This window comes from Hypanus sabinus, chromosome 12 (assembly GCF_030144855.1).
Source record: "Hypanus sabinus isolate sHypSab1 chromosome 12, sHypSab1.hap1, whole genome shotgun sequence".
NCBI classification, from domain to species: domain Eukaryota; kingdom Metazoa; phylum Chordata; class Chondrichthyes; order Myliobatiformes; family Dasyatidae; genus Hypanus; species Hypanus sabinus.
This window is the reverse complement of record NC_082717.1, coordinates 20,309,934-20,324,956: the sequence shown is the minus strand read 5'-3', so window position 1 is coordinate 20,324,956 and position 15,023 is coordinate 20,309,934. Positions and strand designations below refer to the sequence as shown.

Sequence of the window (15,023 nt, the reverse complement as noted above, 5' to 3'; positions counted from 1 at the left end):
GCCTTGCCCACAGAAGGCAAAGAGTGGTTGTAGACGGGTCATGTTCTGCATGGAGTTCGGTGACCAGTAGTGTGCCTCAGGGATCTGTTCTGGACCCCTTCTCTTTGTGATTTTTTATAAATGACCTGGACGAGGAAGCAGACAAATAGGTTAATAAATTTGTTGATGACACAAAGGTTGGAGGTGTTGTGGGTAGTGTGGAGGGCTGTCAGAGGTTATAGTGGGACGTCAATAAGATGCAAAACTGGGCTGAGAAGTGGCAGATGGAGTTCAACCCAGATAAGTGTGAGATGGTTCATTTTGGTAGGTCAAACATGACAGCAGAATATAGTATTAATACTAAGACTCTTGGCAGTGTGGAGGATCGGAGGGATCTTGGGGTCCGAGTCCATAGGACACTCAAAGCTGCTGCACAAGTTAACTGTGGTTAAGGAGCCATACAATGAGTTGGCCTTCATCAACCGCAGGATTGAGTGCAAGAGCCAAGAGGTAATGTTACAGCTGTAGGACCCTGGTCCACTTGGAGTACCTTGCTCAGTTCTGGTCACCTCACTACAGGAAGGATGTGGAAACCATAGAAAGGGTGCAGAGGAGATTTACAAGGATATTGCCTGGATTAGGGAGCATGCCTTATGAGAATAGTTTGAGTGAACTTGGCCTTTTCTCTTTGGAGCGATGGACAATGAAAGTTGACCTGATAGAGGTGTTTAAGATGATGAAAGGCGTTGATTGTGTGGGTAGTCAGAGGCTTTTTTCCAGGACTGAAATGGCTAGCACAAGAAGGCACAGTTTTGAGGTACTTAGAAGTAGTTACAGAGGAGATCTCGTGGTACGTAGTTTACACAGAGAGTGGTGAGTGCATGGAATGGGCTGCCGGCAACGGTGGTGGAGGTGGATATAATAGGGTCTTTTAAGAGACTCCTGGTAGGTACATGGCATTCAGAAAAATAAAGGGCTATGTGTAACCCTAGGTAATTTCTAAAGTAAGTACATGTTCGGCACAGTATTGTGGGCCGAAGGGCCTGTATTGTGCTCTAGGTTTTTCTGTGTTTTTGACAATATAAACTAAATGTGACTACTCTTACGAGTGGGTCAAGAACACAGAGACTGCATATTTTTGAAAGTGGTTAAAGCATATGGGTTTCTGGGATTAAAAACGGGGATATTGTCATTAACTAAGGAAGTCATAAAGCACAAGTTGGCCAAAGAGTATTGATCTGGGTATCAGAGATAAGATATTAACCAAGGGGGAGATTTGCTAAAATAATTCTAGAGAGTAAGACCATCTGTTATGTAGAAGATATCTTGAGGAACTGTAGTAGACATATTTATGGTTATGAAGATTATAGAATTGATATTAAGGAAGCAGGGGCCTCAAAATCGGAGATTCACAAACTCAGAATGATGAGTAAAGGAAAGAAAAGTGACATGAGGAAAATTATTTTTACATAGCAAGTAGTTTGTGTCGGGAATACATTGTTGTGGTCAGATTCAATTGTAGCATTCAAAGGGGAGCTGGATAAGAATTTTAAAAGACAGAATTTGTAGGGCTTAGACGTTGGATTTGGATTGGCAGTGAGTGGTTTAAGTTTTAATCGGCCGGAATACCCAAAATTATTTAGATATTCAGAGTCTTTTTCCTGGGTAGAAAAGTCAAATGCTAGCGGGTTAAGTCTGTAGGAGTGTAGGAACAGGGTGACAAAGTGGAATTAGCTGGATTGCTCGTAAGTGGAGCTGGTATGGACTTAATAGACAAATAGCCTCTTTGGATGCTGTAATTGTTGCGTGAATGAAATCACTGGAGAGAGTTACTGGTAGATACAAAGCAGCTTCTTTATTCGACAAAACAAGGTACAGCAGGCATCTTACAGAAACACACAGGTCTGCTGGCCCAATGTGGGGCTGGATATTTATTTGCTAAGCACAAAGGACAAACTTCACACCTTATTTGCATTCATCTCACAGGCGCCGGCTTTTGTTAGAACATAATACATAGAATAGTGTAGCAGATTACAGGCCCACAATGTTGTGTCGACCCTCAAACCCTGCCTCCCATATAACCCCCCACCTTAAATTCCTCCATATACCTGTCTAGTAGTCTCTTAGACTTCACTAGTGTATCTGCCTCCACCACTGACTCAGGCAATGCATTCCACGCACCAACCACTCTGAGTGAAAAACCTTCCTCTAATATCCCCCTTGAACTTCCCTCCCCTTACCTTAAAGCCATATCCCCTTGTACTGAGCAGTGGTGCCCTGGGGAAGAGGCACTGGCTGTCCACTCTGTCTATTCCTCGTAATATCTTGTACACCTCTATCACGTTCCAAAACCATTGTTCCAAACTGAATCCACAATACACTTACCTGCTATTTTACATGCTAAACTTATAGGACATTTCCATATTTACAAAGTATAGATAATGCTTTCTTTGAAACTACATGCAAACTTAACACCTTCTGATTCGCATCCATCCCATAGACGCCAGCGTCGTCTGTGGACTGGGATTCACAGGCTTTAGGAAGTGCATTGTTCCAAATTAAATCCACAACGCATTGTCAAGGAACAGAAGACTAGTAGCCAAAGCCATTTGCTAAGTGTAAATGACCTAAACTCAAAAATCATTCTAACAGTAATCAAACTTTGGTTCTGATTTAAGATTAAGTCAAGTTCAAGTTAAATTATCATTCAACCATACGTAAATAGTCGGCCCTCCTTATCCATGGATTCCATATGCACGGATTCAACCAACTACGGATCGGGAAAACCCAGAAGTTCTCTCTCCAGCACTCGTTGCTTGAGCATGTACAGACTATTTTTTCTTGTCATTATTCACTAAACAATACAGTATAACAAATATTTACATAGCATTTACATTGTATTAGATATTATAAGTAATCTAGAAATGACTTAGAAGTACAGGCAGTCCCTGGGTTATGAATGAGTTCCATTCCTGAGTCCGTCTTTAAGTCGGATTTGAAGTAGGAACAGGTACATCCGGTATTATTTAGAGTCAGTCAGTCAAACGTTTTTCTTAGTATATAGTACATATTTTACCTTTCTATGCATATAAAACACTTAAGAAACATACGTATTTCAATAATTAAACCACTGCGTTGCTTAGTAATAACTGTAGCTTTCATCGGGGCAGGGCCTTTCAAATGCTCCATTAAAATTGTTCCGATTGTTGACCAATTGTAGCCTAACACTTTTCCAATGACCGATGGCGTTTCACCCCTTTCCGATCGCTTTATTACTTCCACCTTATTTTCAAATGCAATCGTGATTATTTTCGTGAACAGAAACACTGCGGATTCAGAGCTGCGCCGCCAGGTCCTAATGTCTACCGCGTGGAGACTGTTAAATAAAGTCCGGGGTTCGGCTGGGTCCTAAAGAGCACCACACTGATACATGTTAAATAAGGGACTTGAGCATCAGGGAATTTTGGTATCTGCGGGGGGTCCTGGAACCAATCCCCCGCGGATAAGGAGGGCCGACTGTACCAATGAATGCAGCCAAGAGAAACAGCTTTCCTCTGAAATCAAGGTGCAAACACAGCAACAACGGTCATACACAGCACAAGGCACATATAGCACATATAAGATAGTAGTAAACACATGGTCACACAACAACAAAAAAAATTTCTACAGTGAATATATCCTCAATCCAATAGAAGGATCTTGGCCTGAAACATTGACTGTTTACTCTTTTTCATAGACCTTCTGAGTTCATCCAGCATCTTACACGTCTTGCAAAAATATATGTATATAGCCCAAGTCCCTGAGTGATATGACCTGTAAATTGATGGTGCATATAGTTATCCACTGCAGAGTGGAGTTTGCTGCATAGGAACTTCTGTAGTGCATAAAAAAGGTCCATACTGTACGTGAGTACTCAAAGACATGAAATAATTGGAATATAGAATAACACGAAGAATTTTTGAGCCATCAAGGAAGTAGATCAAAGCAGTCTGTGTGCTGACATATAATAATTGCACAAGAGGGTAAGATTTTAATCTTGTAGATAAGTGATTTTAAACTGCTGTTTTGGCCCCATACACATCTGGGTGTCATTGTATTAACATGAGTTTTGTTGATTTGCAGAAGTTGTTAAGCACTTTCTAATTAAAAGAATCTAAAGCACAACGTCAGCGAACTCTTAATTGTAACACCCAAAGTACACAATGAGCCTGCAGCTGTTTCCTTAGACTTAAAACATTAAACATAGAAAATTACAGCACAAGAACAGGCCCTTTGGCCATGTCTGCAACAGCCATGATGCCAAACTAAACTAATTCCATCTACCAATGTGTGATCCGTATCCCTCTATTCCCTGCCAGTTCATAAGTCTGTCTAAAAGCTGATTCCATCTACCAGTGCCTGATCCGCATCCCTCTGTTCTCTGTCAGTTCATGTGCCTTTCTAAATGTTTCTTCGAAGCTGTTAACAAATTAGCTTCCACAATACCCCCCCCCCACCACAGCAGTGCCTTTAAGACACCTACCATTCCTCATGTGAAAGAAATATGCCTCTCAAATCTCCTTTAAACTTCCACCCTCACCTTAAACCTATGCCTGCTAGTATTTGACTTTTCCACCCTGGGAAAAGGAATGGAATATCTAAATGCTTCTGGATATTCCAGCCGAATAAAACTTAGGCCACTCACTGTTTCAGATATAAGCAATTTTTTTGCAGAGCTGCATTTCAGAATTAGATTTATTATCACTGATGTAAAAATGTGTTGTTTAGTGGTAGTATCACAGTGCAAAGACACAAAATTACCATGAAGTACAAAACAAATAGTGCAAAATAATGAAAGAAAACCAAGTTTGTGTTAATTTAATTTTGATAAATGAATATTTGATTCTTCAACAAATCTGCTCATTATCTCCGTTGATTCACTCACATGTATCCTGAGTATGGAAGATCTGTTTTCCTTACATTTCAGGCTTGGTTTCCTGATTTTTATATAGCAGTTAAAATACTTGGACCTATTGAATAATACTGAGAGCCAACATCTGTACCGTCAATCTCCACTTGAATGGAGCAACAAAGTGAATTAAAGTAGAATTGGAGACTCTTCCAATTTTGTGCTTCACAGACTATTTTCAGTTTAAATTGGCTGAAACAAGATCTGGTTGTTATATACAGTCAGATTAACAGCAGAAAATCTTGCCTCAGTACTTCAATAATGAAAATTGGGTTAATATTTTGATATACAGTGGATTCCGATTAATTGGGCCATCAGTTAATCAGGGTAACTGCTTATTTGGCAGCTATTTGACTCTTTAAGAGTAAAAGCAAATCAAGAAAATAGCCAGGATTCCCTTAATTTATTTAGAACACTATGCTGCTTAATTGGGGCAAGCCATCCGTGGCCAAACATCTTCTAACTAGCCTTAGTTGTGTGCTTGTCATTTGGCTGTTAGACACCGTGCTTCGAGCAAACAGTTTTCAAATAGGATCACTTGTGTGTTTATGTTCAAAAAGCGGTGATTTTTCACACCGATAGTTGGTGAGAAACAAGCAGTAAGACAATTCAGAACTGTTTTGCTCACTGCAGTTTCAAGCTTTTAGGCTTGGAGTTGCCAGAAGCGGCAGGGAGTTCACTACTTCAACAAGTTAGGAACTGCAGAGAACTTGAAGGTATCTCCCATCATCTTGAATGTTACAATTAAAATGAAGATTTGGAATATGCGATCATTGAAAACATTGTTTGAAGGCGATCCACTCTCTGCACAAGTGGTCTCTGCTAATTTTGCTCATTTACAGTTAACCAAAAGTATGTGGCAGTTTTATGATACTGTAGTATTGATAGTAACATAAACATAAACATAAAAAATAGGTGCAGGAGTAGGCCATTCGGCCCTTTGAGCCTGCACCGCCATTCAGTATGATCATGGCTGATCATCCAACTCAGAACCCTGTACCCGCTTTCTCTCCATACCCCCTGATCCCTTTAGCCACAAGGGCCATATGTTCTAATTTGCTCTAATATGTTCTAGTTCATAGTGTTCTAATTTGCTCTGTATTTCACTTAAAACACATAATTTGTTACTCAGTTAAATGGCAGTTAGTCTTTTTTATACCTTTTCAACTATTTCACTAATTGGGGCAGCAGCATCATTGGGTCAAAATGTACTGGTCCCGATGTGTCACAGTTAACTGGAATCCACTGTAGTGTGGAAGGTGACCACCTTGGAAATGTATATGGAAGCAAAATGCTATTGAAAAATTAATGATAGGGGACAATACAAGAAATAAGACAGTAATAGATTAGAGAGTAACTAGATTAAAGAAAAAGATTAGTATTATTTGTAACATGTACTAGGAAACATTAAAACGTGCAGAGAAGTGCATCATTTGCATCAATGACCAACGCAGTCTGAGGTGGCACTGGGAGCAGTTCACAAATGTTACTGGACATTTATTGTCAAAATATGTACATGTCATCATGTACTACCCTGAGATTCATTTTCTTGTGGGCATTCACAGTAAGAAATACAATGGAGATCTACACACAGAGACTGACAAATGACCAACGTGCAAAAACTGACAAACTGTCCAAATACAAAAAGAAAGCAAATGATAGTAGAATAAATGATATTAAAAACATTAGTTGTCATGTCCTTGAAAGTGAGTCTGTAGGTTGTGGATATATGTGGTGCTAACTTACCTACAACTTTACAACAACTGATTAGCTCCAACCTGTACATCTTTGGCATGTAGGAGGAAACTGGAGCACCTGGAGGAAACCCATGCTGTCAACCAAACTCCTAACAGACAGCAGCATGATTTGAACTCCAATTGCTGGTTTCTGGCACTGTAATTGCATTATTCCAGCTGCTTTGCCACTGTGCCTCTTAAGTTTATCACAGCTCCCAGAGTCTCATATTATGGTATCCTAGCTACAAACAGACCTCTGTGAGTGAGGGATTGTTTCAGAATTGAGGTTATGTTGGCATTATATTCAGTGGTACACAAAATGCTGGAGAACGCTATAGGTCAGTCTGCATCTATGGAGGGAAACAGGCAAGATTTTAGACCAGTACCCTTCATCTGTACTCACAAAGAGCCTCTGCCCAAAATGTCAACTGTTTGATCCCTTCCATAAATGCCTGACCTGCTGAGTTCCTTTAGCACTTTATGGGTGTTGTTCTTGATTTCCAGCGAAATCAAAATCTGCAAAATCTGTTGTGTTTATATTGAGTGGACTAGTTTGCAAAGCTGCACTGATAACTGAGTAATATAGATTCATGAAATTTTTATTCTTAGCTTTGGGATCAAGGTTAGGAAATCTTACCGAGGACAGATGCTTCTTGTCTAGAAAAACAGAGTCTGAAATGCTGTAGACTTGACATTAATTTTAGTGGGTGCACCATACAAAATAGTCCATTGTTCACCATGGTTTGGAACTGAATCAGCAGTTTCATGAACTGGCTGCTACTTTGCCTACATTACAAGAGTGAATATATTTAAAAATACCTAGTTGGCTATGAAGTGATTTTCCAAGTCCTCAGTCATGAAAGGTGCTGTCTGATTGCAAGACTTGCCTTTCAGGAGGCTGGGTAATAGAGAAAATAAAACATTGAATTACATTTGCCTGATGATGTTTCTCCTCTTGATTAGAATAAAGTATTGACCAAATTGCTCTTGTATCTGATCTTCAGGTCCACTTATTTGAATAATGTTTATCAATGGAACTTGGGCAGTGCTTACTACGTATTGAAATGCTCCCCTCCCCCTTCCTCCAATTCTTTTGCCCTTCCTACATGGTGGAAGTGCACACTCTATTATTTGCTGTAATAATTGGGCCACTGCACAGGATCGGAGAAAGCTGCAGAAAGTCGTAAACTCAGCCAGCTCCATCATGGGCATTAGCCTCCCTAGCAGCGAGAGCATCTTCAAAATGTGGTGCCTCAAAAAAGCAGCATCCATCATTAAGGACCCCCATTATCCAGCATATGCCCTCTTCTCATTGCTACCATCAAGGAGGGGGTTCGGGAGCCTGAAAACCCACTCAGCATTTTAGGAATAGCTTCTTCCCCTCTGCCATCAGGTTCTTGAATGAATATTGAATCCATCTACACTACCTCGCTATTTTTTCCTTTTTATTTTGCTCTCTTATTGGACAACTTATTTAACTACTTATACAGTACTTTGTAAAGATCTTGGACACACACACACACACACACACACACACACACACACACACACATATATAGCTACGGTGTCTAAATCTTTTGCATGGTACTGTATTTGTCAACATGGAGCAGAGAGTGAGTTTGTAAATCTGACGGGAGCAGAGGATGTTGGGAATGGTGAGGGTGGAGCGCCGCGGAATCTGTGTGGGACAGCTGGTAGAGAATGAGTGCTAAGGCTGGGGGTGGCACGATTGCAGACACACATCCAGCCCTGAGATACCAGGCAGTGTGATTTTATTCCAAATATTAATCATTACAGAATATCTCTCTGATGCTTCCCACTCCCTCCCCTCTACCTTCTCCTTTTCCAAACCATGATTCCCCTCTCCCTGCCCCCTTCCTACTATCAGTCCACAATAGAGACCCAGATCAGAATCGGTCTCACCGATTCATCACTCACATATGTCATGAAATTTGTGTTTTTTTTTGTGGCAGCAGTACAATGCAATACATAAAATTACTACAGTACTGTACAAGAGGTTTTGGCACCCTAGCTTTTATTTAGATATATATCTATATAAGTGTGTGTGTGTCTGCTTAAGACTTTTGCACAGTACTATATATATATATTTCATATTGTAGTTTATAGTTTTTTTTTATTATGTATTGCATTGTACTGCTGCCAGAATACAATAAATCTCACAACATATGCCAGTGAAATTTGCAATGCTTATGGCATTGGCTGTTTACAATAGTTTGTCAATTAAGTTGTACATTTCTTTTGCCTTTATGGCTTTAAATGACTACTTTAAGCCAAGTGAATGATGCATTGTAATGCAAAGTAAATATATAAATTGCACAAGCAGAACCACAACTTACAGAAGTTGAAGACTGTGTGTGACACAATTTCTGATAAATGATGTTTTCAACTTCATTACTGATGGATTGTTTTACATCCACAAACTAACCATTATCTCAAATACATTGGAGCAGTCTAATATGAGAATTTCTTTCAAGGTTCTAAAGGATGTTGGGAGCATATGACGAATAGTGCTGACTTCCTTGTGAACAAAATTGTTCACATAGGAGATGGAGTCCCTTTGTGATTGGAATAACAGGATGTGTAGGAAGCTATCTCTTTTTTCCCATGCACTGTAACTACCCTGTTTCCTCAGACATTTCTTTTTTCCCTTTCCAGTGTATTCAGCTAATTCTACCCACTTTACAATGCTCTGACATAAAGCATATTTTATTAAAAAGTCAGAAAATTTGGCTTTTTTACATTGCCACACTGAATTCCCATTTGACTATTCAAATAGGATCATTTGTGAGTAAATCATATTTATATAAACTTAGGACATTTGGATGGCACTTGAAAGTATTGGCAGCATTGTACTCCCCTGTGTCTGGGTGTTTCTTATCTCCAGTTAGTTTTGATTAAAAAATGTTATTTTTTTTCTCTTACTTACTCCAATGCCCTATCCTGGTGAGACCAGCTGAGGACTGTGTACATTGTATATATTAGGTAAAAAAATTCCAATACCTTTCAAAGTTCAAAGTACATTTATTATCAAAATATGTATAAATTATCCAACCTTGAGATTTGGCTGCTTACAGGCAGCCACAAACCAAGAAACATGAAAGAATCCAGTTAAAAAGAACATACAGAGTAAATGGTAGGGCATTGAGAAATGCAGAGGAACAGAGAGATCTAGGAATAACTGTGCATAGTTCCCTGAAAGTGGAGTCTCATGTAGATAGGGTGGTGAAGAGGGCTTTTGGAACGCTGGCCTTTATAAATCAAAGCATTGAGTACAGAAGTTGGGATGTAATGCTAAAGTTGTACAAGGCATTGGTAAGGCCAAATTTCGAATATTGTGTGCAGTTCTGGTCACCGAATTATAGGAAAGATATCAATAAATTAGAGAGAGTGCAGAGACGATTTACTAGGATGTTACCTGGGTTTCAGCAATTAAGTTACAGAGAAAGGTTGAACAAGTTAGGTCTCTATTCATTGGAGCGTAGAAGGTTGAGGGGGGATTTGATCGAGGTATTTAAAATTTTGAGAGGGATAGATAGAGTTGACGTGAACAGGCTGTTTCCATTGAGAGTAGGGGAGATTCAAACTAGAGGACATGATTTGAGAGTTAGGGGGCAGAAGTTTAAGGGAAACACGAGGGGGTATTTCTTTACTCTAAGAGTGATAGCTGTGTGGAATGAGCTTCCTATAGAAGTAGTAGAGGCCAGTTCAGTTGTGTCATTTAAGGTAAAATTGGATAGGTATATGGACAGGAAAGGAGTGGAGGGTTATGGGCTAAGTGCGGGTAGGTGGGACTAGGTGAGATTAAGGGTTCGGCACGGACTAGGAGGGCCAAGATGGCCTGTTTCCGTGCTGTGATTGTTATATGTTATATGTTATAAAAAGTTCCACCACCCAATGAATAGAGAGAGAAAAAAAAATTATTGTCATTCTTTATGTATATGAAGTGGTTTGAGTATTAATAGAATAACCTCTGGTAGTCTAGAAAATATGAGAATCCAGTACTGCCAAAGACCTGAGCATGATGGATTAACAGAGTTTTGATACATGGTCAGAATTAGATTTTCTCTATTCTGGGAGCAAAATGTCAGATGTGGTTTGAAGGTTTGGACTCTTGATGGGGGTGCACCATATCCTTTGAAAATTACACTATCCAACTCCCACAAAGACTGAGGCATCCTTTTAGTAGGGCTGCTCAACTCATACCGCTGGGTTAAATCCTTACTGAGGGGATGTGGACAACATTATGTTACTGCATTTGTTTATTTCAGGCTGAATGGGGAACAAAAAAGCAGTACATGGGTAACTTCTCTTTAACATTTGGCATTTCTAGAGGTATTTCAATTCTATTTCAATTTCAATAACTTCAAAGCCACTGTCTCCAAAGTGGTTATCAATTCATTGGAACTAGCTGCCCTTGTTGTGCCAAATTCATACAAAGCATTTGTGAGTTTTTATTTCCATTTTGCATGATAAAGAAAATCAAATTTTGATTATATATTAAAACTCCATTAATCCTACATGTTCAGGTCTATGGTAGTAATTGGTTCCTAGATATTTATTGATTGATTGATCGATTGATATACAGAGCAGAACAGGCCCTTTCAGCCTTCCGAGTCACGCTGCCCAGCAGTCCTCCAATTTAATCCTAGCCTAGTCATGGGACAATTTACAATGACCAGTTAACCTACTAACCGGTATGTCTTTGTTCTGCGGGAGGAAACTGGAGCATCTGGAGGAAACCCACATGGTCACAGAGAAAACATACAGACTCCTAACAGGAAGCGGTGGGAATTGAACCCACGTCACTGGTTTGCTTTACAGTAACAGCGACCTGGGTTCAATTCCTGCCACTGCCTCTTCTAAACTATCAGATGTTATTCTATCAGAGATTCAAAGGGACTTGGGAGTCCTTGTGCAAGATACCCTAAAGGTTAACCTCCAGGTTGAGTCAGTTGTGAAGAAGGCGAATGCAACGTTGGCATTCATTTCTAGAGGTATAGAATATAAAAGCAGGAATGTGGTGTTGAGGCTCCATAAGGCACTCGTGAGACCACACTTGGAGTATTCTCACTCCTTATTTTAGAAAGGATATACTGATATTGGAGAGGGTTCAGAGAAGATTCACAAGAATGATTCCAGGAATGAAAGGGTTACTGTATGAGGAACGTCTGGCAGCTCTTGGGCTGTATTCCCTGGAGATCAGGAGAATGATGGGGGGGTGCGGGGGGATCTCATAGAAACATTCCAAATGTTAAAAGGTCTGAACAGATTAGATATGGCAAAGTTATTTCCCATGGTAGGGTATCCTCAGACAAGAGGGCATGACTTCAGGATTGAAGGATGTCCTTTTAGAACTGAGACGCAGAGAAATTACTTTAGGGTGATAAATCTATGGAATTTGTTGCCAGGAGCGGCTGTGGAGGCCAAGTCATTGGGTCTATTTAAGGCAGAGATGGATAGGTTCTTGATTAGCTAGGGGATTGAAGAGTATGATGGGAAAGCAGGGGAGTGGAGATGACTGGAAGAATTGGATCAGCCCGTGATTGAATAGTGGAGCAGACTCAATGGGCTGAATGGCCTAGTTCTGCTCCTATATCTTATGGTTTATTCTTACTCCAACCTGTTAAGTTTATAAGGAGGGTAGAAAATAGAAATGGTGAGTTTCGTGGGACTGTAGTGAAACAGAACTACATTAAACTCAAGAGAGTGTAGGAATTCGTGCACCAGGGAATGAAAGAGAGAGCAGAAATCAGGGCCTGGCTGATTGGAAAAGTGAGAATCGGGAATCAGGACCCCAGCCGGTGAAAGGGAACTTGGAATTTAACACCCAATGAACCAGATGCCAAACCACAGGGGTTTCTATATAATTGTATAGAGGAATATTGGAGATTAGAGGCTTTTGTTGCAGATAAATACATTACAAAGAATTACGTTTTTAACTTTTAATTGGAATTAGTTTATTATTGTGGCATTTACAGTGGAAAACCTGACTTGTACACAGTTCATTCAGATCAAATTATTACACAGTGCAAGTGCATTGAGATAAAGCAAGGGGAAGCAGTTGTAAAGCACAGCAGCTACAGAGAAAGTGCTGAGCAGGGAGGCAGTGAGGTACAAGATTGTAACAAGATAAATTTTGAGGTCAGGAGTCCATGTTAGCAAACCAGCGAACTATGGAATAATGTCATAACAGCAGAGTAGAAGCTGTCCTTGAGACTGGTGGCTCATAATGTCAGGCTTTTGTATCTTCTGCCTGATAGAGCAGAGAAGCAAGAATGTGTGGAATGGGTGGGGTCTTTGATTATTCTGGCTGCTTTACTGAGGCACCAAGAAGTACAGACAGAGCCCATGGAGATGAACAAGAGAAAATCTGCAGATTTTAGAAATCCAAGCAACACACACACTGTGCCGGAGGAACTCAGCAAGCCAGGCAGCATTTATGGAAAAGAGTACAGTTGACATTTTGACCCGAAGCATTGAGTACTCTTTTCCATAAATCCTGCCTGGCCTGCTGTTCCCCCAGCATTTTGAGTATGGTTCTTAGAGGTGAGGCTGGTTTTATTAATGTGCTGAGTTGAGCCCACAACTCTCTTGCAGTTTCTTGCAATCACATGCAGAATAGTTACCACATCAAGTGATTAGTCATCCAGACAGGATGCTTTCTGTGGTGTATCGATAAAAACTGATGAGGATCAAAGGGAACATGCCAGATTTCTTTAGCTTCCGAAGAAAGTGGAGGCATTGGTCAGCTTTCTTGGCAGTAGTCTGTGTGGTTAGACCATGTTACTAAGCTCTCTATTTCCTTCCTGTACTCTGACTCATGATCATTTGAGATGGGGTCCACTAAAGCTAATTTCTAAATGGAGTTCAAGCAGACTTTAGCCATGCTGTCATGAGTGTGCAGGGAGTAGTGAGGGAGATTGAGGATGCAACCTTTTGGCACTAGTGTTTAGAATAATCATGGCAGAACAGTTGCTGTGTAAACTCTCTCTGCAGAGAACCGATGTTGCATCATATTAATCTCTCTTGTCTTGTTAGATACTAAGTTTAACAAAGCTTTGAAGTATTTTTTCCAACATCAACTGGTACCCTTTTCCATAATACCTTTAAAGAATCAGAAATGCTTCCTGGGGCTACACACAGATGGCATCTCTCCTTCAAGGCCAAGGTGCAAAGCACAGCACATATAGTTATAACCATAGTTACATATAATTCTGATAGCACATACAGTTACAAAATAATATTAGCACAAGTCCTGAGCTACCTGGCCTGAAGATTTATAGTGTATGGGATGTATTCCTGGAACCACGTTTCTGCAAGAACCCACACAGAGCAGTTACTCATTTCCAGCAGCCACAGATGAAGACGATTCAATTTGTCTCCCAGGACATGAACACTAGAGTGCAGCACCGATGGGAGAGATGGGCTGTAGGTCTCAGTCCCCAACCCTACTGCACACCTGCCTCACCTCTCTTCTCCCCCACACCACCTCCATCCCAGGTGGCTGTAACACACACTGCCTCGCAGGAGGGCTTGGCCCCCGCAACAACCAACCCTGCCGTCGATCTTGCCAATGAGCCAATGAACCAGGCTTGCAGTATTTTACATTACCAGTCTTCGTCAGGGTCTTGCAATCACAAAAAAAAATTTAATGGAAACATTTTCACCATTTGGTGGACCTGAAGAGGCTGCTATCTTACCGGAAGATCATGCTGTTAAGGAGTGTGTAAAAGAGGAAACAGGTGGAGAAGTTTTGGGAAGGAATTCCTGAGTTGAGTGCAGTTGAAGGCACAACTCACAGTGCTGAAGCAATTAAATTTGGGGATAAGCAAGAAACCGGAACTAATGGAGACAAGAAACCTAAGAAAATTTAAATAGTCGTTATCAAATGCTGAAACTATTTTTAACAACTTTATTTTCAGGTTACCGGTAACTGAATGAGAACCAACTTCTTAATCCAACAAATAAGCATGCTAATTTACTGCTGGAATCGGAATTAAATATTCTGTTTTCAACGTAAGCACCAAACACAAAAAATTCTTGTATGTGTTTACTTAATGTAGTGAGTGAACTATGTACATGCATTTTTTTATCAATGTTTAATTTCAAATGCTTCATTTTTAAAACATTTATTGTATGAATTTTATTTCTTATATTTCAGTATATATTGTCGCAACCAAAGTTTTGGGCCATTCAGGTAACCACTCTAATGTTGAGGACCAAACTGGAGAAAAGTAATTCTCGGCGGATTGAGCGTGCGATGATGCAGACACAGGTAGGACACTGCTTATATAAAGGACACCACTTATACAACTGTTTAGCAGCTTTTTGCATTGTAG

General features: G+C 40.2%; 1 protein-coding gene across 2 annotated transcripts in view; it reads left to right on the top strand.

The window, feature by feature from the left end:
- ttc27 (tetratricopeptide repeat domain 27) overlaps positions 1-15,023 on the top strand; it is a 250,402-nt gene that overhangs the window by 119,992 nt on the left and 115,387 nt on the right. For both annotated transcript variants that reach the window (XM_059985627.1, XM_059985628.1), the window contains one exon: positions 14,846-14,959. In XM_059985627.1, the coding sequence (XP_059841610.1) occupies positions 14,846-14,959 (114 nt within the window). The remainder of the gene's footprint in view (positions 1-14,845; positions 14,960-15,023) is intronic.